The 25724-nt window shown below is 36.4% G+C and overlaps 1 protein-coding gene across 4 annotated transcripts in view; it reads left to right on the top strand.

Annotated features, from left to right (window-relative positions):
* ZEB2 (zinc finger E-box binding homeobox 2) overlaps positions 1-25724 on the top strand; it is a 131847-nt gene that overhangs the window by 100202 nt on the left and 5921 nt on the right. For all 4 annotated transcript variants that reach the window (XM_077153707.1, XM_077153706.1, XM_077153704.1 and 1 more), the window contains 5 exons: positions 12541-12729; positions 13430-13644; positions 16260-16368; positions 17342-19311; positions 20720-20900. In XM_077153707.1, coding sequence (XP_077009822.1) covers positions 12541-12729; positions 13430-13644; positions 16260-16368; positions 17342-19311; positions 20720-20900 — 2664 coding nt within the window. The remainder of the gene's footprint in view (positions 1-12540; positions 12730-13429; positions 13645-16259; positions 16369-17341; positions 19312-20719; positions 20901-25724) is intronic.

Here is a 25724-nt window from a genome sequence, read left to right as displayed (position 1 = left end):
TTGGTCTCAACGTATCCCCCCCAAATAAACACAAGATGCTTCCTATTTACAAGGTTAAAATAGTTGCTTTACAACTGAGAAACCTGGCAGACAGCACTTTTACCAAGACAGTAAAGGGATAACCCTGCATCATGAGCCTCGAAGGACACAACTTCAATTCTGAGGTTTTTCTTTCCAAAAATACATAACTTCGCATTAACCTTGAGGAAACATTAGACAGACTCCATTTGAGAGGCATTCTAGAAAATAACTGGCTAGAACCCTTCAAACACGTCAAGGGCATGAAAGAGAGAAAGACCAAGGAACTGATCCAGATTATAGAAGGAGAACGAAAGGTGGCAGCGAAATGGGGTGCAGGGTCCTGGACTGTGTTACTGCATCCTGCCAATGCAGGATCCGGGTTTGTTTTGGGGAATCTGGGAAAAGGTACATGGGAGTTCTTTGTGCTGTTTTTGCACCTTTAAAAAAAAAGAAAAATCAGACTGGGGAGCCAGACAGCGTAGGTTTGAATCCTTCCTCTGCTCCTTCCTGGCTGTGGGGAAAAAAAATGCTTTTACTTATGAAAGGCAAGCATGCCTTGGAATGCTCTAGATTCTGGAGTCAAATAAATGTACATTTGAATTTTGTCTCTGCCAATTACTAGATATATGAACTCAAGTATGTAATCGATAAGCCTTTATTTCTGCATCAGTAAAGTAGAAATAATGCTTTCCTATGTACAAGATCTTATAATAGGGACTAAATGACATGTCATTTTAAAGCACCTAGTATAATGCCTAACATGTACTACATGCTTACCATTTTTCTTGTTAGTTTGGGTTGTTGTTGTTGTTGTTTGCTTTTGATGTGTGTGTATATGTGCATATTTTTTATTGTTGCTGTTTTTGCATCTACCAGTGAGCTAGCTTTAAACTATTTTTATTCACTAAGAAATAAAGGCACTCTGAACTGTTTCCTCCCCTCTCCCTTCACACTGGTTCTTCATTAACTTCTTCCCCAGAAATCAAAAATACATTTAATAGATTTGTAATAAAAGGACTAACCAGTCATTTTGAGAGCCTTGGGCAATTTAGGGTCCCTGGACGTCCTGGAAAACTGTACAGATAAGTTGTAGGACAAATTTCTTCTTTCATTCTGCTCTGGCAATGCATTTGAGGTTAAAATATAAAGGTTAAAGATGAGTAATTTAGTTTTCTATTTCATTGATTCTTTATTTAGTATACTTTTCTAATTGTAGAAGAGTAATATTTATAAGTATGTATAATGATAATGAAAATGGAATTTTCCCTTATTTGATCCCTTACTAGCATCAGGAATCCGATTCTTTTATTCTTCCTGCCATGAAAAACAATCAAACAAATAACAACATGCTTGTCATGTATTAGCAACCACTAAGATATCTGCATTCATTTTTTCAGTGAGAGTATTTGTTGCGTCAGAATTTGAACTGAGGCTTGAGAAAGAGACTTAAAGGGAATAAAAAATATAGTTCCTGTCCTAAAGGAATTTGAAATCTTGTGGTGTCAATGAAAAACAAAATCCTAATGGCAGGAAGACAAAATTTACAAATATATGATTAATAGCCTCATTGGCTACTCAAATCATTGGTCATTTATTGAGGCTCCATTTCATGATGTTAGGTATCATGAAAGTTGTAATGAGCAAAGAATATTCCCTGTCATTAAGAACTTACATTCACATGAGTGAATAAAAAATGCCAGATGAGTAAGAAATGGGTATAAATGTTAAGCACAATGTTATGATGTAATAAATACTCAATTGTTGTCAGCCATTATTATTATTATTCACTGTAATAACATATGAATTAACATGTTTTATTTGAAATATAACATTCTATGTAGTTCAAATGCAAAGTATCCAACATTGCAGAGGATTTCTGAAAGAGTGTAGGATCAAAGATTGGCAGTAGAAAAGTAGAGAATTGTCTTAAGGAGATTACAGTCTTAAGGGGAGGTTTTCTTCAGGACAGTCTTGCTGTACATGCCTATATATAAAAGAGAGAAAGAGAGGAAGATTGAAAAAATAAAATGTATGTGGTGAAAGATGCAGCAGGTTCTCCCAAGAATTGTGAGGGGATAGTTTAAAATGGTAGCTTGACATTGATTGGAGACTGGTTTTTTTTAGAAGATTAAAAGAAGAAGGGAGACTGATGGTACAGATTTTGGTTGAATTAAAAGTAGTATGAGGAGTTCACCTCATGTGGGTTGCATTCTTTGAAGTAAGTAGGAAAACAGACCCTCAGTTGACAGGAAGGGAAGGGGAATAGGCTTGGAATCATGAGGAGAGGAGAAAGAGTAATCGCTGTGGACAATACGTGAAAGCTCAGTTATAATCATAAAAGAATATCCTATTCCAATAACATAGTCTGAAACAATTCTAAATAACTTCTCAAAGTTTCTGCAGACATTTTTGGTACCCTAGGAAGAAAGAAATTAGACTGGATTTTAGGTTGGCAAGGCAATAATGATTCAGGAATAAGGCTCAAAGATGGAAGAGGTCTCAAGCTCCAAGATGAATGGAGAGACAAGTAAGTCAGAGCAGTTGAAATGGTCTGGGAAACTTATCAGGGCTTGATTATCACAGTGAAGTATCTGTTTCAGGGCAGTTAAGAGCTAAATGATGGGGACAGGCAAAAGGTTGGAATCAGAGAGCAAATTTCCAAGTTCTTTCTCTTAGAGAAAGAATTGTCCCACATTTAGCCTAGTGCCAGGGTATGGCCATCCATGTTTTTGAACAAGAGAAAGTTAACACATTGTGAAGCCAGAATTCTGCATGGGCTATCCTTTGATGAATGGAATGTCCCAGGATGATAGTAATGGCAGCCTATGGGAGGTACAATAATGGGACAAGTGTCATTGTACTTGAGTTTTATAGGTAGTGTCTTGAGACATGATGATGAAAATGGTTAATTTGAACCTAAAAACTTACAGTCACAGATTGAAGGCTCTTTGAGGGTAGAGGTTGACTTTGTCCTTCTCCATAGTTCCTCTAGGTATGTGTGCAGTGGTTTATATAGAATTGATGGTTGATGAACAAGTTGTTTGTGGACTTAGTGAATAAATGAATGGAGAAATATATGATGAGTGAATTAATAAAACAGGAACAGATTTGAACATGGTAGTGTGCGTTAAGGAGTATGCCGACCCTCCTCCTTGCTCTGTGGGTCAAAAAGGACGAGAGCAGGAACACCTCTGCTGAAAAGTCTGTGAGAGATGCATATTATCAAAAGGTGACACAGTCTCATTTAATCTGAGAAGTGGAACGCATGTAGGAGGATATCATTAAGCATGTGGGGGGATAAACAAGTAATATGTGAAATGGGAAGAGACAAAACGAACTGTGAATAAATTTCTTTTTTGGTCTCCAGTCCTTAGTTAAGCTTGAGACATTTTTAATATGCTCTAACCATCAAATAATCAAGTAATGATATTAAAAATAAAATAATACTTTTATTTCATAAAATAAACACTTTGCAAGGTGTTTCAAAAAGTTATTCTGTGTTGAGTGCCTTTAGAAACTTGATGAAAAATTAGAAAAAAAACATATTAAGATCCTTAAATATCAAATGGAGATATATAATAAGCATTTTGGGTAGGGAATTTGAAAATAATTTTCTTTTTGCCCCAATAGATTCAGTTCTAGATCACCCAATAAACAAATGAAACAAATGTATAGGATTCAGAAGAGCAGGGACATGGAAAAAAAAGTGAGAGAAAATAATGTTAAAATTTAATATTTTACATATATATATTGAAGAAGGTATTTTAATTGGTTTCTATATAGTAATTTTGTGGTGACTAATGTGGATTATTTAAAATTATTTATGCTGTCATATTTCGGCATATTGAAATCATATCAGATCAGCTAGGCATGGTAAAAAATCATAATATTAAAAAAGAGAAGGCTCTCTCTCTCTCTCATTGAGTCATTATGTTCTTTCAGAAGGAACAATGGGCAAAGAGTTAGGATACATGAAATCAATATCCAGGCCCTTCAGAAATTAGTCATGCTGGTTGTGTATCTTTATATGAATCATTGACCTTGCTGTACCTGTTAAGTGAGGAACTTACATGAGAAAAGTAGCTTTCACACTGTAAGAGCTACCCTATCCTTTCTTCTAATGAATTTTCATTGAGATGCGCGGACAAGGAAAGCAAAAAAGAGCGCTCCATTTGGCAGGTGGGGAGTTCTTGGGGGCATTACGAGCAAGCTGTGCCACACACACGGCCCTGGCTTAGAAGGACCTTGCACTGGGTTTCATACTCTGCCATTACCATTTGAAATTCTTAATTTTTTAACAGCAGACCCCACCTTTTCACTTTGTCCTTGGCCTCGCAAGTTATGTAGCTGGTTCCAATTACATTTCAAACAATCCAGCAGAAGAGAAGCAGAATATGAATCAAGAACAGGAGAGGTGAAATCAGGGATTCACTGCCCAAAGCACCAAACAGAAGTGGCAGTTCTGTTCAGATCCTGCCTGGGATGTTTGAAACACAGCTGAAACCCAAGTAAAGCTCTAAACCCTTGCTTGAGAAAGAAACACCAGGAGGAAAGGTGTAACTCTCCTAATTTGCTAATATTGGGGATAAGGTTAGCAGGCTAGCAAGCAATTAGGTCTCTTTAATCATAAATTCTATGCATTATATCATTAACGTAGAAGAAAGAGTAAGGCATTTTTTTGTACCTTTATTACCCTTCTAGTTTATTAACTTCCAATTCCTCTTATTACTTGTATGTGGAGTTTAAATTAAAACTTTTAAATTAGTTAGCTTTCTTATCTGGGTAACAGAAGCCACACAAGTTTGATCATGAGGCATTTCTCAGCAAGAGTTTATGTATACAGTTAATCAATTGTACAAGATCAGTTTATCAGATAAGTCAATTAGCTCCTAAATACTTAACAAGAAGCGAGACATGCTATTATAAACCATGTCTTGTTCTTCTTTATTGTACCTGTGATATTTTTATGTCAGAAGAGTTTGGTCATCTGGTTAGATATTTGTCAGGCAAACCACCATTTAAATTTTTTAAAAATTAATTCCATACAATGAGTCTTTAAAAATAAAGTGGAAAAGGAAATAGATTCTGAGTAGAGAAAAACAGAAGTAGCACTTGGCAGGTTAGAGGGAGGGTCATATTCAGACTGTGATCCGTGCATGTCAAGAAGAGCCTGTCGCTTTCCAACTAATGAATGCTGTGGTTTTATTAGCTTTGTTTGTGATTAGGAGCAGCTATCTCCACTTCACAGGAAGAGTACCCACAAGAAATAACTGCTATCCCAAGCTTCTTGAGTATCTCTTTCATTCATTCAGCAAATATTTATTAAGCTCTGTTTTCCTCGTGATGCTGCCTGTGGTTCCAAGGCACCTCCAAAGCACTTTTTTCTTAAGCCAAGTATGCGATTTCCCCATCAGAAAGCTGTGTTGCTTTGTGTTTTTAATTGAAAAGAATATAGATAAAACTCTCTAGGCCTAACCAGTGAATAAAAAACAATTGAGTAGGCAATTAACCAATTGAAGTTAGAAAATTCTGGAACTTCAAAGGTACCCCAAGAAGCACACACTGGCTCATTTTATAGCAGAGGAAATAAAGATTGGGATACATAAAATAGCTGAGGCCAATGAGGTTTCCAAGGATCTTGAATTCTAGTATAATTATATATTGGGTATCAACCATGTGCCAGGGACTGTTTTAGGCACAAAGCAGAACGAGACATAGTCTAGATCTCTGTTAGCTCACAGATATGTAAATCAGGGATTACAATGTGATGTGATAGGTTCAATGATTGATAATTCATCAAAGTGCAGATGACTATAGGAACTCAGGTCAGGAAGGTTACCCAACAGGGGGTAATTCCTGACACCTCATTGTCCAGTGTTTTATTTGGCTATGCAAGGCAGAGGACTGAGTGCCTACAGCAGTGGTTCTCAAACTGGGCGTGCATCAGAATCACCTGAAGTGCCTGTTAAACTACAGACGGCGACCCCAACCCCAGAAGTGCTGATTCAGTGGGTCTGGAGTGGGAACCAAGATTTAATATTTCGAACAGGTTCCCAGATAATATCAATGCTGCTGGTCCCAGGACCACATTTTGAAAACGACTGTCCTAGAGCGTCCTCAGGTATGGCATGTGTCTACAGAAGGTATGTGAAAAGAGCACTGGACAGTACTGAATAGCAACTTTCATGATGCCTAATACAGCTATGCAAAAAACTCCTCATTTCATAAATTCTCTAAAATATAATAAAATATTTTAAGATCTTTTCAAAATGTACCAATTCCAAATTTTTAGATGAAACAGTAATGTGGAGGATCAATCCATATTCTCTAATGTGGGAATAATAGTTTTAAAAGGGTCATTGATTCTGTACTGTTCTGTACCAACAAATGGCAATCAGAAGCGTCTAAGGGTTACTCTTAAATCTTGGTAGTCACAATCCCTAATATAAAATCTAACTTTGAAATTAGACTCTGTCCCTGACGGGGCTGCTTTCTGTTGTTTAGGGATATATTTGATCCCCACCACCCTGTTCATTTTCACCTCTCTTTCCTGAAGCTCTCACTCCCAGGGAACTTTCCTTGGCATCTGAACATGTCAGAGCAGGAGTGGAGACTGGCCAAGCTGCTGTGCAAGTTCCCAGGAAGAGAGGAAAGCTCTTCTGCTCAGGACAACCCTTCCCTGGCTTCAGCATGCCTCTGTGCGCGGCCGAGGCTCTGCTGGGCTCTGGGCAGCTGTGTAATGAGAAAAAGATCAGCCTCTTCCCTTAAATATCTAGCGCTAATATATATTTTGTAAAATTTCTGCAAAAATGCACACATGCATTTTTATAATGAAACGCCTATATTCCATTAATTGATCAACTTTAAACAAAGTAGTCGTGAGAACTTTTATACTGCAACAACTGCTGAGTATATACTTCCTTAAGCTGAAAAAATTCAATTAAAAATAATTTTCTATGTTTTCTTATTATCTAAGGTGTTGTTAATAAAGAGATTATGTTTCCAAAGGATGACAAACATATTACCTAGGTTTGTAATTCTTTCTTTAGGCTCCTTATCCTTGATTTAGTGAAGTAACTAAAAGCCAGATTATAAGATAAATACATCATTTCTACCTTATACTGAGGAAATATACATGTACATATAATTCTGTATTATACATGTATATATATTTCTATGTCTATGTGTGACAGAATCACAAACATTTTATGTATATGGCACTAAGAGTGGAATCACAAAAGTAGGAAAAGTGATCAGTCAGCATCAGTTGTCCCCACCCCCAAGCACGATGTCACCAGTAGGCATGCGATAAACAGTTATTAAAAAAAGGGAGGGATGAATGATTCTACTCAGTTTTGTAAATATACTTTCTTCAGTTCTTCTGGACCCTCCAAGATATTTTCCTTTCCAGACAAATTACATATTTATCTTGATGTTTTGTCAGAATGGCTTAGCATATTATTCAAATATATTTATTCAATTTTTAAATGAGAATTTAAAATATTCTCGGTACTAAAACAGAGAGAGTACTTGACTTCCTATGTGAACACAGGCTTGTTATAGAGAAAACAGTGAGGTGCTAAAAGTAAAGAGAATGGAATAGAAAAGGAAAAGGAATAAGTATCAGGGTCTTATTATAAGTACTTTTAAACACTAAATAAAAGCTACTTTTAAATATGTTTGAGAAAATATTCTAAAACAACTAGATTATATGGCTGACTGATGTGGGGGCCAATATTCCTCTATTCCTTAGAGTTCAATGAACATTGTTTTCAGGCAATAATCTCTAAAACCAGTCTATATTGACATTTATCAATATCTATCCAAAAATATCAATCTCTTGCTAAAATAGATGAATATATCTATGAAAGTAAGCAACCTTAATAAGAGTGACCAACATATTCTGAAGAAAAGTGAAGCTTTTCTGATATGAAGGATCCTAAAAAGTCATCATAACCATATTAAAATCCACGTGGTGATGCAGAAACATTTTTAATTAATGAAGTTCTTTTTTTTTTCTCTTTTTTTTTGGATAGAGAAAAGTTTACCTGACCTTAGGGAAGGTTGAGATATTTGCAAGATATTAGGGTAAATTTTAGGGCTAAATACAAAATCCCTGGAGAAGGCATGAGAAGAAATTACTTGAAATTTCTTGTGAATTTTTATTATGGTTTGATCATAAATACCATGCAAATATCTTTTCTCAGTGTGTTTTGGCAGTTCTTCCAAGGAGACCAGGGAGTGCAGAGGATTATAGACAGGAAAAAAAATGAAGTTGATTTTACACTAGAAAAATGCAGTGGGGGAATTCTATAGCTTTCTAGCAAATTTTCCACCTCCTTCCTGTGTCCATATACACCATTACAAAACTCATGTAAAAACCAAAACTACAAAGTTCCAAATGGAATCAAAACCTTCATCCTTCTCAACAATTTCAAGAGTAACAAAATTTAATCCCATCAATTTGTTATAGTTCTGTGCTAGTTAGGATGGTTTTGGTTTTAGGAGACTGAACACAACTCAAATGAGCTAAACGCAGAAAAGGGAAATATATTTGGTTCTTAGAATACAATAACAGTTGACAACAAGTCATTGGAAAGGCAGGGAAGCAGCCGGGCCTCAGGAACATGTAGAGCTAGAAATGAACCATCAGGATAAGGCATCTTTTCTGTTTGCTTCATTCCCTGTCTTCCTAAATCTTCTTTCTCTAGATGGCAAACATCAATTCCTTAGTTCTATGTCTTGTAACTATAGTCACTTAAAAAAATGCTTTGATGTCCACTTTGGAAAAACATCTTTAAATCATAGGGAGGGGATTTATTGGCCTCAGCTGGATCCATTGGTTACTGCTGGGCCAATCAACTGTTTGGCCTGGAGAATGGAGGGAGAAGATTGGCTCACTTCAGGTGCAGGTTAATCAGGGGGAACAGGTTCATACAATAACATGGCAGCTCCCTTGGGTACCATAAGATTTGAGGATAGGGAAGTAACAAAGGAGAACCCTGTTGTGCTGAGCAGACAAATCGTATGTTACTAGTACCTATAATCCCCCTAAGGAAAAAGCACCATATATCATCGGCTTTTGCTGCAGGAAAAGAATCACATGCTTTCTCCCTAGCTCACGGAACACTCAACTCTGTTCCACCTAAGTAACCTTAGATACAATGAGAAATATAACCAATAATATAGCTATACCACATGAAAAAAAAAATCCTGATGGAGCAGATTTAAATTACCTTCTTTGTGAAACCTTTTGAAATACATATCTGAGCCCTATCAAGTCCTTGCATGTATTTACGATCACCACAGAGTTCAACACATAATTGTTCTGCAGTTGTCCAAGCCCCTGGCTCAACTCTTGGTGTCTTATCTTATGCTTCCTTTTATTGCAAGACTACCCCAGTGTTAAGGACATAATTTACTCTATTTTATTCCACAAATGTTTAAGAACCTACTTATTTCCAGGCGATGTATTCAATGCTCAAGATATAAAGATGATCATGACACTCTCAGTGCCTTAAAGAGAGTACATGATTTGTCCCCATTACACTTGCATAAAAATCCAGCAGGGTCAAATTTGATCTTAGCAAGTGAATTGCCTCTCCAAACACCAGTAGTGTATCTAGATGCAGTTTAGTTTGCCTATCCAGAAAAATCAGAATTTTACTCCCTTTTAAGCCAAAAGGCTATAAATGCAAATCCAATTGAATTTGCATTTGATTACATTTCTGATGGAAACATTCATATGCAAATGAAAATTCTTGCAAAGATAGCCAGATAATTCAAATAGTTGCTGAAATATCAAGATAAAATTAGGATAGTAAAGTAAATGTACATCCGTCCATATTTACTAGGTTACACTAAGGTCATCAAAGGGGGGCGATGTTCACGTAAAACTTTTTTTTAATTAATGGCTTACACACTTGACAACATTCCAGTAAGTCCAAGTTCAGAATAAAGCTGTTACAATGTTTTCTACCACCATAGAATTAAAAAAGAAGTCAGTCACTAGTAAAATCAGTGGAGCTGCTCAAAAACTGTTCGTCTTGCAGCCAGCATTTTGACAGCCTTCTTGCCATTATAAAAAAAAAGGTGATTTTTGATAGAGCTGAAGTCATTTTAATGATCCAAAACAATGAGCAGTTTGTGTAAGTTGGCGAGTTCCTACATACTCCCTAGTGACTTAATGATGTTAGTTAAGTGACACTATCAAAATGGCCACCAATTAGTATCCTTTGGAAAGCACCCATAGCATGGTGAGTATACCAACAGAAGAGATTTTAACCAGTGACCATCTTCTTCTATTAAACCCAAATAAAAGAAGAAAAGAAAATTTCAAGGTAACATATTAAAGCTCTAACCTGTGATTGTACATTTTGAACCTACATTGGGGGTAAATCAGACTGTCACTCTTGTTAGACTTAACCAAAGTTGGGATGGCAAAAGAAAAAAGTTTGAGATCACAGCATTCAGGATTTTTAACACTGCATTCAAGAGTCTACAAGGTGTAAGATTCCTTTTATTTGATCCAATGTATTTGTTCAATTTCAATTTTGTAAAATTCCCATGTTCCCTCCTTTGGTGAATGTTACTTAACACCCATCAAAATCCTGTAAGCCTGAACCCAAGAGAGGATCTTGGCATCTGCCTTAAGTCTAGCGATCTTATTTCTTAAGTATCTCTCAAATCCAGCTGCTGCTCTTTCTCACCATCACCAATTCGCTAACCTTTATCTTTTGCCTGACCTGTACTAAGAGCCTCCTAACTAGTTTCCCAGAATTGCCTCTCTCTTCCTCCAATCCCTGCTCTATGCTGTAGCCAGAGTCATCTTTTAAAAATGTGAATAATCATAATTTCATCCAATCATACTCCATGCTTAATATTGTTCAATGGTTTCCTGTTTCTCTTAGAATAAAGACCCAGCTCCTTACTACACCTATTCCAGCTGCATGGTCTGGTCCCTGCCTGCCTGTTCTCCCTTGCATCAAGCGGCTCTCCTTTTGCTCTCTGAACTTCAGTGCTGTCTGTTTACATCTGAAACTCACCATGCTCCTTCCAGTCACAGCATCCTCACAAATGCTGCTCTTTCCCAGCTTCTAAAATTAGTTAACCTCATGCTTTCTCAATTAAGGCTTCCCCTGCCATTTCTTCCATGCCACCATATACCTTTCTTTCATAAAACATATTTGAGTTTGTAATAACATTTATTTTATCAGTTATATTGATCACTCTCATAGATTCCTGAAGGGCGAGGTGAGATCTGTTTTTCGCTTTCTAAGCGAGACAACAGTGCCCATCACATACCAGGCATTCAATGAACACTTGTTGAATTGATAAAGGGTTCCATTTCCTATTCTTCTAATCTATAATCCACAAGTTTGAAGTACTGCATGCCAAAAAAAAATTTTTGATTGACTTGTTCAAACATGACCCTGCCACAATTAGTGGAATGATATGGCAAATATTGTAATATCTTTTAAGACGAGGCTGTCAGGTAAAGAATACAGTGAATCAAAGTTAACTGCTCTCAGAACTATGAAAGCTGGAAACCAACATTATTTATACAGCAAAGGATTTTTTTGTCGACTACCTTTATAACAGCTACTCTCTCAAATCTGTCATATGCAGAAGAAAATTTTTATTTAAGATATTTAAAGAACAGCTTATTTCAGAAACTCATCTAGAGGGTTCAAATAGACAATGTCTTATGACACAGGTCGCTAAAAATTGGTTCACAACTTTTATTCCTTTCATGGAATAAAGTCATAATTTATTTAAAATCATATCAAAAGCATAGCAGTATAGCCACTTTCTTGCTCCCTCTGTTATTTTTTTTCTATCAGCTGTGAGTTTGATTTAATTTTCAGCAGCTTTAAAATAGTGCGCTAAATAGTGAGATTATAGGGAAAGATAAACTGCTACATTCCAAGATTTTTTTAAGCAAAATCACATTAGTACCTCCCTAGGAATATCTATCTTTTTAGCATCTAAATCAGACTATGTAGTCCCAGCTGTTTGTGAAATTCAGAGGGTGGAGGTTGAAAAACATATATTTAGCAACAAGATATTTCTGTGGTTTGAAACATAAGGTTTAGTGGACAATTAAAAATTAAATACACCTTACCTAAAAGAAAACAATGTTTAATGTCAACTATTAAAGTAGCCTTGAGCGTATATTATCTCTCAAGTTTATGGATTTTAGCTCCACTTCTTAAAGTTTTTGCTAAAAGACACTTTAACCTTTCTTCATTCTTTGTGAATTATGGAGATTACTATTCCAGGAAGAAATAAATCTAATGTGCCTCTTGAACTTAAAACAAAGTGTCCTTTTGCTTTGCATATATGACGGCCCAAAATAAGCGTTCAATCAACAACTGGTCGCGTGTGACCCTTACAGATAAACTAGGTATTTGCAGCTTTATTGTAAGTCAGCATTTCTTGCTGAAAATGATGTAAATGGACTTGGGCTCCTAGTATGACGGTGGTGAAGAGACATTTCTTCTCCTTTTATGATTTCAGTTAAGAATGCAAATTGCACAACAGACTTTGAGGAATACTTTGCCAAAAGAAAACTGGAGGAACGCGATGGCCATGCGGTTAGCATCGAGGAGTACCTTCAGCGCAGCGACACGGCCATTATTTACCCAGAAGCCCCTGAGGAACTGTCCCGCCTTGGCACTCCAGAGGCCAATGGGCAAGAGGAAAATGGTGAGGCTGTAATTCATTTTTAGCCACTGCATTGACCTCTGCAGCTGTTACAATTACAAATGCACTACATGCCTGGGTGTTTACCTTAAAATTTGAAGAACAGCTGCAGAAGCATGGAATTTCATGAGCAAAGATTAGAACTGTAATTTTAGGGTATTGTGAATTTTTTTGTCAGCAAATTTGTGTCATTTGTACATCCAATAAAGAACAAGAACAATTAGAGCCTATTTCTAAGAGATAAAAATATCTAAATTTATTCCTAGCTTTCCCAAATATTTCACTTTGGAGGGGGCTGGGGTGGAGTTTTGAAATACTGACCTTAACCTTTTGTTCTCTACCAATACCTGAAAAGCTCCCTGGCATTGTGAATTCCTGAGGTATATGGGACCAAAGGTTTAACATGAGCTGCCAGTCACCTGAAGAGAGTGTCTTCACTTATCAGCTGTTTAAATTCCACCACCACCACCCACCACCAATTTCCATTCATTAATTAATTTCTAGCGCAGTGTGAACCGATCCCTGCAAGTCTGTCCCGGGTGCGCGCGGGGCCGGGTGCGCGCAGGGCCGGTTGCAATGATGGCACTTCTTGGAGCAGACTACCCTGATTCCTGTCATACCATCCCGGGCAGTCAGCCCATTAGCTGCCATTGATTTACTGACCTTTTGGCCTGCTTCTCTCTCTCTCGCCTCTCGGCTACAGACCTGCCACCTGGAACTCCAGATGCTTTTGCCCAACTGCTGACCTGCCCCTACTGCGACCGGGGCTACAAGCGCTTGACATCACTGAAGGAGCACATCAAGTACCGCCACGAGAAGAATGAAGAGAACTTTTCCTGCCCTCTTTGTAGCTACACGTTTGCCTACCGCACCCAGCTCGAGCGGCATATGGTGACGCACAAACCAGGGACAGATCAGGTGGGGGGCTGGTTTTAAGTGATTTCTTTCTATAATAACCCCTTAGAGAAACGATATTGCTTTGATTGGCAATCATTATTAATTTTTCATGGCATTTTGAAGATGCAGATCTTTTAATGGTAATAGCTTTAATTGAGGTCTAAATGATTTTTTGATGGTCTCTTCTAATATGATTTAATAGTCTTATGTTCACGATCGAATGAGTGTGTTAATTTCTAATTTAGAAATTTTATTTGCACTTTAACTTGACTTTAGTTTCATTTTTATGTTCCACAAAAAGTGAATGAAATTGTAGCATTTTAATTATACATTATTAAACATCTCAGCAATTTTAGTTCCATTTTTCACCTAGTCTTACTGAGAAATTTTTTTTTCTATAGAGTCTAAGTCTGAGAAAAGAAATGTGCATTTCTTTCATCTGTCACATAACACCTTCGATTACTTAGGGTATTTTTACAAGCTGCTACTAGTATATGAAATCTAATTAAGTGTTTTAAGGAAAATTGAAAAGGCATATGATACATATATGTGTGTGTGTATATAGATATAGTAAACTGAATTAGTACTAAAATATTAGATGTACATTTTAAATGATCCCTTCTTGTTATGCATATTTGTAGTTAAATGCTAAAGCTGCTCTGCCTCTTTTGGCTCATTTGTCTTGAAAATAAATACTCTGTCTTGAACAGGTAAGCATAGCTTCATAAATCCTTGAAATAATTGAATGGGATTGATTCTCAGTGCCCCTTAAATGTTTTAGCAAAACTGCTGTTTCTGTCCTCCTAGGAGAATTGACTGTGCACACTGACCTTATGATGTGTTCAGATGATAACAAAAATGGTGTGCATTAAGTTAAAATAACCAGTGCACAGACCTGAAATCACTCCAGATAGCCTTTATACCATCTTCGTTTTTAAAATTATTGAACAGGATTTCCTGTAAAAAAATTCTTATGTGTTTTTCTTGTGGGCTTTATTTTCTTTAAAGAAGGAAAATGAGAATAAGCAAACACAACCAAGCAATGGTAATAATACTATATCATGGAATCTTCCTATTTTAAGGGAACAGCTCATGTAAATCACTCCATTTATAACTGATTGGGCTTGTCACCTGAATGTTTCTCAAAGTTCAGATATAAAAAATATGCTTGTGTAGTTACACTTATGTAACAGTTTATCCTCTCTTGCTTATATGTACAAAAAAACTCCAGGATAAAAAAAGTGCCTAGATATTTATCTAGCATAACTGCTTTAAATTTCACATGCAGAAGTGTGATTGTGTTGGCGCATTATGAATGGTAGCTTTGGTGTTGAAAAGTCCCCTCATTTGCTCATGGCATTTACAATTAGTAAATTAAAATGATTGTATCATATTAACAGTGGCACAACTAAAGTTTATAGTAGTCCTCTGAGGGCCGTGGGGGGAGACAAAGCAGCTGTTGCTGTTTGTTTATGCAACTCAGCAACATATGAGCGCTGGTCCCTCAATGGTGCTCGGCGGGCTGGGCTCTGCTTGATCTTTGAAGGTTGCTGCTGTTTGAACAAACCTCCCTGTGTCCCATGTAACACCATCTGTCTCACTAGGAATGTGGGAAGATTCAGCACACCCTAGCAGTTGTCATACCGTTTCTGTGCTGTCTTTTTTGCAAAAGGCTTTTGTGTCATTGCTGCTTGAAAAAGGCTGACCTCCTACCTTGAACATCCAGAGTGGAAGACTGTATTTTTTTTTTTTTCAGAATTCTAAGTCACTGCTTTTTCTTTCCTTGTTCAAAAAGGTCAGCTGTGTTTGATTATATCTTTGCTGCTTTTAACTTGTCTTTTCAGCAAACTTTTTTTTCTCTTTTTTGTCCCTACTCCCTAGCACACTACTAAAAAGGAAAATGAAAAGTCGTTGAAATCTTCCCTACTGGCCTATGATAAAACTGCTCAAACAGCTATCACCCGAGATATTGTCTCTTACATTTGATAATGAATCAAATCTGATATGCAATACCTCAGGAAAAACAGGGTTTATGTTTGCTACTAGAGCAGTGAATGGGATGTTTAAACATGCTTATCATGTACTGAAATATTTATAGCCAAGTTTCTTTGTTTGTTTTGTGTTTTTCTTTTCTTCTTTAAATTTGGTATTGTCTCAGTACAAGATATACTTTTAACCTGATGCAGAAACGTAATAAAAATAGTTTTATGTGTGGATTTTTTTTAGACTATTTTAGAATTTTCAGGAAAATATTTATTTTCTCCTTGATGGAATAGTTGCATTCTAGCAGGGAATCTTCAGATTTTAAAATTTGCCGTAAACATAAAGAACCACAAACATCTTTACAATCATAGTTCCTCATTTCCAAAGGCTCAGAAAAAAACATTTTGGAAAAGAGACTCGAGAAATAATTCTAAAGCAGGGCTGGATGCACATGTGAAAGCACTTTTTTTATTTGTTCCAATTTTATTGCCAACATTATCACTTTTATTGCAACTCTGAAAGCTGGGCAGATAAATAAACATGCACTCAAACCCTTTGGCCTGTCTCGAAAAAGAGGTCTTTTTAAAATATTTGTAACAAATTTTCTTTGTTCCTCCTGCGCAAAACTGATGTCAGTCTTTTTCCTTTCATAGCACCAAATGCTGACCCAAGGAGCAGGTAATCGCAAGTTCAAATGCACAGAGTGTGGCAAGGCCTTCAAATATAAACACCACTTGAAAGAACACCTGCGAATTCACAGTGGTGAGTAGCAGAGCTGTTAGTGTTTGTATTTGCATTTTGTTTAATTAAGAAGTTTGTTTGTTTTTTTAATTTAACCTGTATATACTTAAAATTGCTCCAGAAATTAGGGGAGTTTTAAGATTGTTTACAATTTGCACAGTTCTATTTGTAGCATTTCGGATGTACTAACTTATTTCAAAAGCTATGTGTGCCTGATTTGTCATCATGAGATTTATGGTACCATCTTATAAAAAGAATAAGAATATGTACACTTTTCAAAAATTCCACCTGCTTTGATTTATTATCAAATCATAAAGGCTCCTTATTCCCCTTTTAAAACCACTTCTAGAGATTAAATATTTTTGAACTGAAGAAATTCAACTGGCAATTTCTGAAGGAAATCCATTTTTGATACCTAGCCATGAAAGAAAAAGTTGAAGAATTTTGGATAGGAGCTTGTATATGATAAATGTTCCCTAATTCCTGAGAGAGATATATTTTTTACGAAATTACATCCTACCACTGAGACTTCCTCTCTATAACTAGTTCTGATAGTTTTGCCATGCATTTCTTTATCAAATTGGTTGCTATTCTAAGGACTAGTTGGATTGGTAAAATCAATGGAATTGCCACAGAGTTTATTAAAGCCATGGCTACACTTCCCTTTAAATACTGTGACATCTTCATTGTGCCATTGGCCACACATTCATCTGACGCTCTGTTTAAATAGGAGGGTGCCGATGGCAAGACAAGATTTGGGATCTTGACTTCTAAAGGCCTAGATAGCCCTCACCTTTCTCGGCTAACATCCTGAATTATGTCCTCTCAGGACAGATAAAGCCCAGAAATGGTATAATCAAATAAATCTAAGCACCTAGACTGCAGAGGTGCCTCATTGTGTTCTTTCATTTGTTTCCCAGATTCTTATCTTGTTAGACACACGCCGTTGTTATGTAAACAAAGAACGTAATGTCCATTTTTATTATCTTTTTAGGCGAAAAACCATATGAGTGCCCAAACTGCAAGAAACGTTTCTCCCATTCGGGTTCCTACAGCTCGCACATCAGCAGCAAGAAATGTATTGGTTTAATCTCTGTAAATGGCCGAATGAGAAACAATATCAAGACGGGTTCTTCCCCTAATTCTGTTTCTTCTTCTCCTACCAACTCAGCCATTACCCAGTTAAGAAACAAATTGGAGAATGGAAAACCACTTAGTATGTCTGAACAAACAGGCTTACTTAAAATTAAAACAGAACCACTAGACTTCAATGACTACAAAGTTCTGATGGCCACACACGGGTTTAGTGGCACTAGTCCCTTTATGAATGGTGGACTTGGAGCGACCAGCCCTTTAGGAGTTCATCCGTCTGCTCAGAGTCCGATGCAGCACTTAGGTGTAGGGATGGAAGCCCCTTTACTTGGATTTCCCACAATGAATAGTAATTTAAGCGAGGTACAAAAAGTTCTACAGATTGTGGACAATACGGTTTCCAGGCAAAAAATGGACTGCAAGGCTGAAGAAATTTCAAAGTTGAAAGGTTATCACATGAAGGATCCATGTTCTCAACCTGAGGAACAGGGAGTTACTTCTCCTAATATTGCATCCGTAGGTCTTCCAGTAGTGAGTCACAATGGTGCCACCAAAAGCATTATCGACTATACATTAGAAAAAGTCAATGAAGCCAAAGCTTGCCTCCAGAGCTTGACTACTGACTCAAGGAGACAGATCAGTAACATAAAGAAAGAGAAGCTACGTACTTTAATAGATTTGGTCACCGACGATAAGATGATTGAGAACCATAACATTTCCACTCCATTTTCATGCCAGTTCTGTAAAGAGAGTTTTCCTGGTCCCATTCCCTTGCATCAGCATGAACGTTACCTTTGTAAGATGAATGAAGAGATCAAGGCAGTCCTGCAACCTCATGAGAACATAGTCCCCAACAAAGCCGGAGTTTTTGTTGATAATAAAGCTCTCCTCTTGTCATCTGTACTTTCTGAGAAAGGAATGACAAGCCCCATCAACCCGTACAAGGACCACATGTCTGTACTTAAAGCATATTATGCTATGAACATGGAGCCCAACTCTGATGAACTGCTGAAAATTTCCATTGCTGTGGGCCTTCCTCAGGAATTTGTGAAGGAATGGTTTGAGCAACGAAAAGTCTACCAGTATTCAAATTCCAGGTCACCATCACTGGAAAGGAACTCCAAGCCGTTAGCTCCCAACAGTAACCCTCCTACAAAAGACTCTTTATTACCCAGGTCTCCCGTAAAACCTTTGGACTCCATAACATCAGCATCGATAGCAGAACTCCATAACAGTGTTACAAATTGTGATCCTCCTCTCAGGCTAACAAAACCTTCCCATTTTACCAGTATTAAACCAGTTGAAAAATTGGACCACTCTAGGAGCAATACTCCTTCTCCCTTAAATCTTTCCTCCACATCTTCTAAAAACTCCCACAGTAGTTCTTACACTCCAAACAGCTTCTCTTCTGAGGAGCTCCAGGCTGAGCCTTTGGACTTGTCATTACCAAAACAAATGAAAGAACCCAAAAGTATTATAGCCACAAAGAACAAAACAAAAGCTAGTAGCATAAATTTAGACCATAACAGTGTTTCTTCATCATCTGAAAACTCAGATGAGCCTCTAAACTTGACTTTTATCAAGAAGGAGTTTTCAAATTCAAATAATCTGGACAGCAAAAGCACTAACCCAGTGTTCGGCATGAACCCATTTAGTGCCAAACCTTTGTACACGGCTCTTCCACCACAAAGCGCATTTCCCCCTGCCACTTTCATGCCTCCAGTCCAGACGAGTATCCCTGGGCTACGACCATACCCAGGACTGGATCAGATGAGCTTCCTACCACATATGGCCTATACTTACCCAACTGGAGCAGCTACTTTCGCTGACATGCAGCAAAGGAGAAAGTACCAGCGGAAACAAGGATTTCAGGTAATAAGAAATCTCTTTTTGCTCTGAAGAGAGGAGATGGAAATTATAGAGCTTATGTGCATGTAGGAAACCCAAACCTTAGTGGGAACATCAAATGCTATGTTTTCAGCAAAAATAGAAGTGTTGCTTTTAACTTGAACTTAGAGTGTGTGGGCTAAAAAACATAAATGGATGAAACAGTAGACTATTGTACCATGCAAGCACATTGACTTTTAAAGAAAAATAAAGAATTTAACGTTTAAAATAAATTTGAGATTTATTTTCATCTATATGTCAGCTTTTAGAATTGTATATTGATATCATTTGGTAAGACTTAGGTAGATGCTAAAAATTAACGTGTATAACAGTCACAGATGTTCACGGTCTGCAGTAATATGTATGTGAATTTGACATGCCATATAGATAGGCACACATTAATGGAATATACCTTGTTTTATTGAGAATAGCTTATTTTGTATTTTTAGAATATTTTGTACATTTCACATGACTTCGTATGTAATTTTCAAACCGATAAACAGTTTATGGTTTACCAGATGCAAAATGCAGGTATGTTTTAAGGTTATGGAGTATAATCTCCGTTCACAGAACAGGAGCACAAATAGCAGTGCACCTCTGTGACAGCTGTTCCAGTGTTCCGATGCGCAGTACATCTGCCCTCTTTGTGAATGTAGTTAAGCCTGTTTAATCTTCTCTAATATTAATTAGTGCAAACGTAGTCTAAGAAAACTGAACTGTGGGCTAGCAAATGAAAATGTACATTATCGTGCAAGTTTGCACTCCTTTGGATCAAGACAAAATAAATATCAAGAACTTTAATAATTTACAGATCCACATTCATTATTGCTTAATGCTGAAGGCTGTTTTAACATAGATAGAACATTGATAAAATGTGTTATTAATATTCCCTATTTCAAATTAGAAAATTAAATATAAAAATATAGCTTGAGGCCTTTAGTTGGTAGACATACATTTAAATAGATTGCATAATAATAACATTTTGTACCTAAATATAAAATTCAATTAAAATGGGGTTTCTGTCGCTACAGATCATTTCTAAAGTTAAGTACACTGAAAAATACACAAATTCAGATCTTTACCTTTCACTCGTGGGTATTTCCTGATATAAAGAAAATAAAGGATTTTAGACACATTTTCATTTTTCTGACCTTTAGGATTGACCATTTTTCTGTCCCTGAACAACAACGCTCAACCGTCCAGGGCAGAGTAGGTTTATATTTTTGCTGAAACCTAAGACATCATATGTTGTTCATGGAAAATGATGATTATTAAAACCTAGATCAATTAATGGAAATTGCTTTTGAGGTTCTCCAAATGTCAACCTGTGCGAAGTTGTTTAGTGTAAAAGCAAAGAGAAGAGACTGTGTTGAACTATGTGATTGTATCACAGGGAGAATTGCTTGATGGAACACAAGACTACATGTCAGGCCTAGATGACATGACAGACTCCGACTCCTGTCTGTCTCGAAAGAAGATCAAGAAGACAGAGAGTGGCATGTATGCATGTGACTTATGTGACAAGACATTCCAGAAAAGCAGTTCCCTTCTGCGACATAAATACGAACACACAGGTATGAGTGACTTTGACTAGCTAGTTAGAGCTTCCCAGCCTGCTGTACATTTCATAATATTTAATGAGCACACTTGTGCAACATAAGAGGTAGCATATGCTGATACCTTCAACAAGGAAGAAATAATGTTTTTGCCTAGCTCAGTAGGACTTTTTGTTGCCTGTTTATTGGATCATTCATGTGTTTATGAGTGTGCCTGTCTTCAGATCTTCTGTGTTAATCTGTAAACCAAATTTACAAATCATGTTAAAGGAATATTTAAATGGCCAGGGCAGTGAAGCAGTATAGCATGAGCCAGTTATTGAAAACATCTTCAAATTCTTAAGCTGTGATGGACCTATATACTAAAAAAATAATAAAAATTCACTCCATGATGTATTAGTTTCATCTCTCAAAACATCAAATAAGCTACTATTTGAGGAGGTTTGTTTGGTTTTTATAAATTGATCAAATTATGAATAAACTGAAAGTGTTAATATTGTAAAAGAGAAGTCACAAGTAATAGACCAAATGACCTACTGAAACTACCTGTATTTCTAAAACTAAAACAAAACTTTTGAAATTCAACTACTTTATTTAAATTCATGCATTACTAATTAAGAGCAATTATACACAGTTGACAAGACAGCAGCCTAATTCTTCCTTATGAGTTGAAGAGCTAATGGGTCAGTTTTTAAAAAAGAGAAATGAAGTAACAGTACGGAGCAAGTGTTCTCTCCAAGACCTGAAACCAGTGCAATTCTGTAGTGGAGCTACACTTGTGTTCCCTCTCCTCCTTCTCCTACCACCCTCAACAACAGGGTAACTTGGCCTCCTCCCTGCCCCTAACCCATCTCCATGGCATAGAGGATCTCAATCAAAATATTGGGGGAGAATGTAGAAAAAATTTCATTTAAAATCAGCTAGTCTAGTAGCAAACATTTTAATCTGAGGAAAAAATATTAATTTAACATTAATGCACTGGAGGAAAAGTCGTGAAGAGGCAGGAAAGAAAAAAGAAAAGAAGGGAATGTGATACTTCCTACCACGTTTCTAGGGTCTAAAACTTGGTACCTGGTACAGTGATCCAAAAATGTCCTTTGGGAAGTACTTATACTCATTTTCTTCCCTTATTCCTCTCTGGGCATGTACAAGAGGCAGCACAGGTGAGCAGAATTGGCTTGAGAGTGGGGGATAGGTGGGTGATTTCTGTACCATTAAATATTGAGGGTATGTGTGAGAAGCACTTGGTTGATAAATTCCAGTGCACTTATTCCAAGCATTCCAGATTTCTTTTTCTTCAACTATCTGATAGTAATTGCTGTTATTTCCCAAGTTCAACTAATAATGTAATGATACTTTGAAGACAAGCCAATTTGAACAGCAAATCTTAACTTTTATAGATGTGTGATATATATAATTCAATATTTGAAAGCTCAAAAATTTTCCTGCATTTCTCCTTTACTGATAGCCATTTCCCTTGGTACCAAGTCCTATTTGAACATTCACAATATAAAGGTTTTTCCGTATCTAAGTTAACTTTAATATTTTAATCTAGCTCAAATATATTTTGTGTTTCATTATTTGGCTACAGTATTCACATCACTGAAAGCATCTTTCCTTATCTGATTATTATATGACCATAAACAAACTCTATCATTTACTACATGGTGAATGTAAAAGCTTTTTTTTAGTGAGGGCTATCACACATATTGACATGTAATCAATACAATTGTTTCTTATAAATCAGATAGTCCATAAATTACATAAGTATATAGTAACAGAGAGACCCCAAATTGACAAACTACAAATACACGTAACTATGACAATTTGAAAAATAAACTGTCCTTTAAAAAATAAAAATAAAATGTCTGGTCCTTTCAGATGTGAGAAGACCTGCTGCCTAGAAACATATTGCTTAGCAACAGGATGCTAACCATCCAATGGTTTCTCTAAACTTATGATTAATTATCCTCCTGTTGGCTTCCCAGCTTGTCAGGTTTCCAGTGTGTTAACTTTTTGGTCTCCTGACCAAACATCTCATGACATTACTACTGTCAGTGTATCAGGTTCCATCAAAGTGAAGTTCTTCGTGAATCTTCTATCACTATGATGTATGTGGAGATTCAGCACATTTTTCTTCCCTAATTGGGCCCCGAAAGCCTTTTATTTGCTTATATTGAACACTGGTAATATTTTAAGAATGTCTTAATGTGAAAATCATAAGTGAGAATTGTGTCTGGGTTGATGGATTCTGAGGTTGGGAAATGGAGTTCCACCATCATTTGACTATGCACTAATTATGAATGTGTTTAAGTGTATTTGTTGCATCTGTCTACAATTTAACATACAGAATAGTTTAAATTAAGAAGGAAGCTATGAGATACTTATCTTTGGGATCCTGTGCTCTTTTATCTCGACCTATTTATTTCCTACGCAGATATCAAATTTATAATATCATTTTTTCTTACCTATGGCTTATTACTTTGCTTGCTTTTCCTGGGACCTATGAATGGGACAGAGGAAGGAAATACTACATAAATGTTGACTCCAATAGAATTAATTGTCACAAACAAGAATTGTAAAACAAATACAAGATCTGAAACTCCTATTAGGCACTGTCAAGAACTGATTTGTATTCCACTAAAATTTTAATCTGGCATTTATTGAGTGTTTTCTCTGTCGAGATATTGTAATAGGTGCTTTTAAACTCTCCTTATTTACAAAAGTAATAAAAATGTTTCTACTTTTGAGTAGAAAAAGCCTAAGTTTTAAATAAATTACCAATTTTGTTTCTTAGTTATGATAATTTTTTTCGTACCACAAACCTTTCATTTTATTATTAAGTTCAGTGTGCATCCTGGTTTCCAGGTGAATCACGAACCTAGATTCAAGGGAAAAAATTACCTTAAAACGTTTTTAAAATTACCCTAAAAAAGTTTTGATTCACTAAATATCAATTTGGATGTTTTTCTCAATTTAGTGCGTGTGGAAATTTAATTCCAGGATATCTTGATCTGAATCAGGTAAACCAGTTCGTTTTTTAAAAAGAGGAATATCCAAGTCAGTTCCTATTTAACTTGAATTTATCAATGCTGATGAGTGAAACTTCAGGAAATTATTAGACTATTTAATGCAAACTATAAGTCCAAATTCCCCTTCTCAAATTCTGTCTTTTGCATGGCATAATAGTTGAACATTTTTCTTCTTTCAGGTTGTCAGCTCATCATGTAGAATTAATATATTTATGTTGTGAACATATTGTTTATTATTGCATGACTTCCCTGAAAATTGTAATTCCCTGTAACTATATATTATCTGTGTCATAGGCTACAGATTAGTAGGCATCCCCAAGTTTTTCTAACAGGCCTTCAAACCTGTACTGTTGAGGGCCCTGTCTCTCTCTCAGGACATTGTTCTATAGAGCCCTATCAACTGTAATATTCATTCAAAAATATTCACACAGTCTCTCCATGAATGACCTAACTGGTTGACCTTTATGTGCTCCTGAGCTGATGAAACATTAGTATCCAAAGGAGAGCTTGGCCCAGTTCTACCCCTATGCACATCATAGCAACTAAAGCATTAAGAAATTTTTCATTAAGTATTTCTCTTCTCTCCACTCAGTCTCATTTCTTCCATGTACTCTGGTCCTGATGTATGCATTTTGCTTAGAACTTGGGAAATTATTGAACGTGTATGAATGAATAAGAATAAAATTATCTAACATTAATTGAGTGCTTACCACGTGCAATTCTTGTACTAAACACATGATATACATTGTCTCCTTGACTCTTTATGCCCAGTACTCAAGGTGGGTCCCCAAATGAGCTCCCTTTTCCTGACAAGGAACCTGATCTTTGGAGAGATTAACACACCCAGGACATACAGCAGGTCGTAAAATAAGGGTTGGAATCCAAACAGTCAGACTAGAGAACCCATCTCCGCTATTTAAGATTCACCATCCTGTCCCTGTGAATAAATTGCCGCCATTAGAAGCATCTTATGCCAGCTCCCGAGAACATCTATTTGTGTGAAGGCCAAGTCCACACAAGAGAGACCAAATCATAAAATAGCATCGTGAAGTTTCCTGGAAGGCAAAACCTCTGTCTTTTTTCCCAAATACCTGTTTCCTGTTAAATTACCTTCCTACTATGGTGGTCTTGTCAAATGGAAAAGCCCGCTATCTTTCCAGACTTCTTGGCACTCCATTCAAATTCTCTTCTCTGTTATCCAGAGGATGAATTACCTCATTCAAAACATCTTTCCTAAAAGTTAAGAAACAGCTTTTGAATGATTCGAATTATACTTTTTTTTCTTCAGACTATTAGCTGTCTCATTAGTCTAGTAAGTTATTAGAATCTTTTTTTAATTTCCAATACATCTAGTAGTCATCAATAAATATCTTTCTGATTTCTTCTTTTACAGGTAAATAACTTTTTCCTATTCTAATATTTTGCCTCACCACATCTATCATCACTAAATTTATATTGGACATTCTTGTAAAATACTGAACATTAAGGAGATAACATATAGCGGTCTGGAGCATTTTCTGAATAGTGGCCTGCCGCACAGGCATTCAATAACATTATTGATTGCTAAATGAGATTATTTATCACCATATCATGTGTAGAATGGGTTCCTAATCTCATAACGTGACACTTTCATTTAACATGAGAACGGGGTTAAATCTACTAATGTCGGTTTTGAATTCAGTTTTCTGAAATGCAGGTTTATATTCGGGAAATATAAGCACATAGCTTCATGTATGTTGTGATGATACATAGTGCTCTACATGACACATTTCTGATTTTAACTCTGGAGCATCAGGCTGATAATTTTTTT

The sequence above is a fragment of the Tamandua tetradactyla genome, chromosome 3 (genome assembly GCF_023851605.1).
Source record: "Tamandua tetradactyla isolate mTamTet1 chromosome 3, mTamTet1.pri, whole genome shotgun sequence".
Taxonomy (NCBI): Eukaryota; Metazoa; Chordata; class Mammalia; order Pilosa; family Myrmecophagidae; genus Tamandua; species Tamandua tetradactyla.
This window is presented reverse-complemented; position numbering and strand designations above follow the sequence as displayed.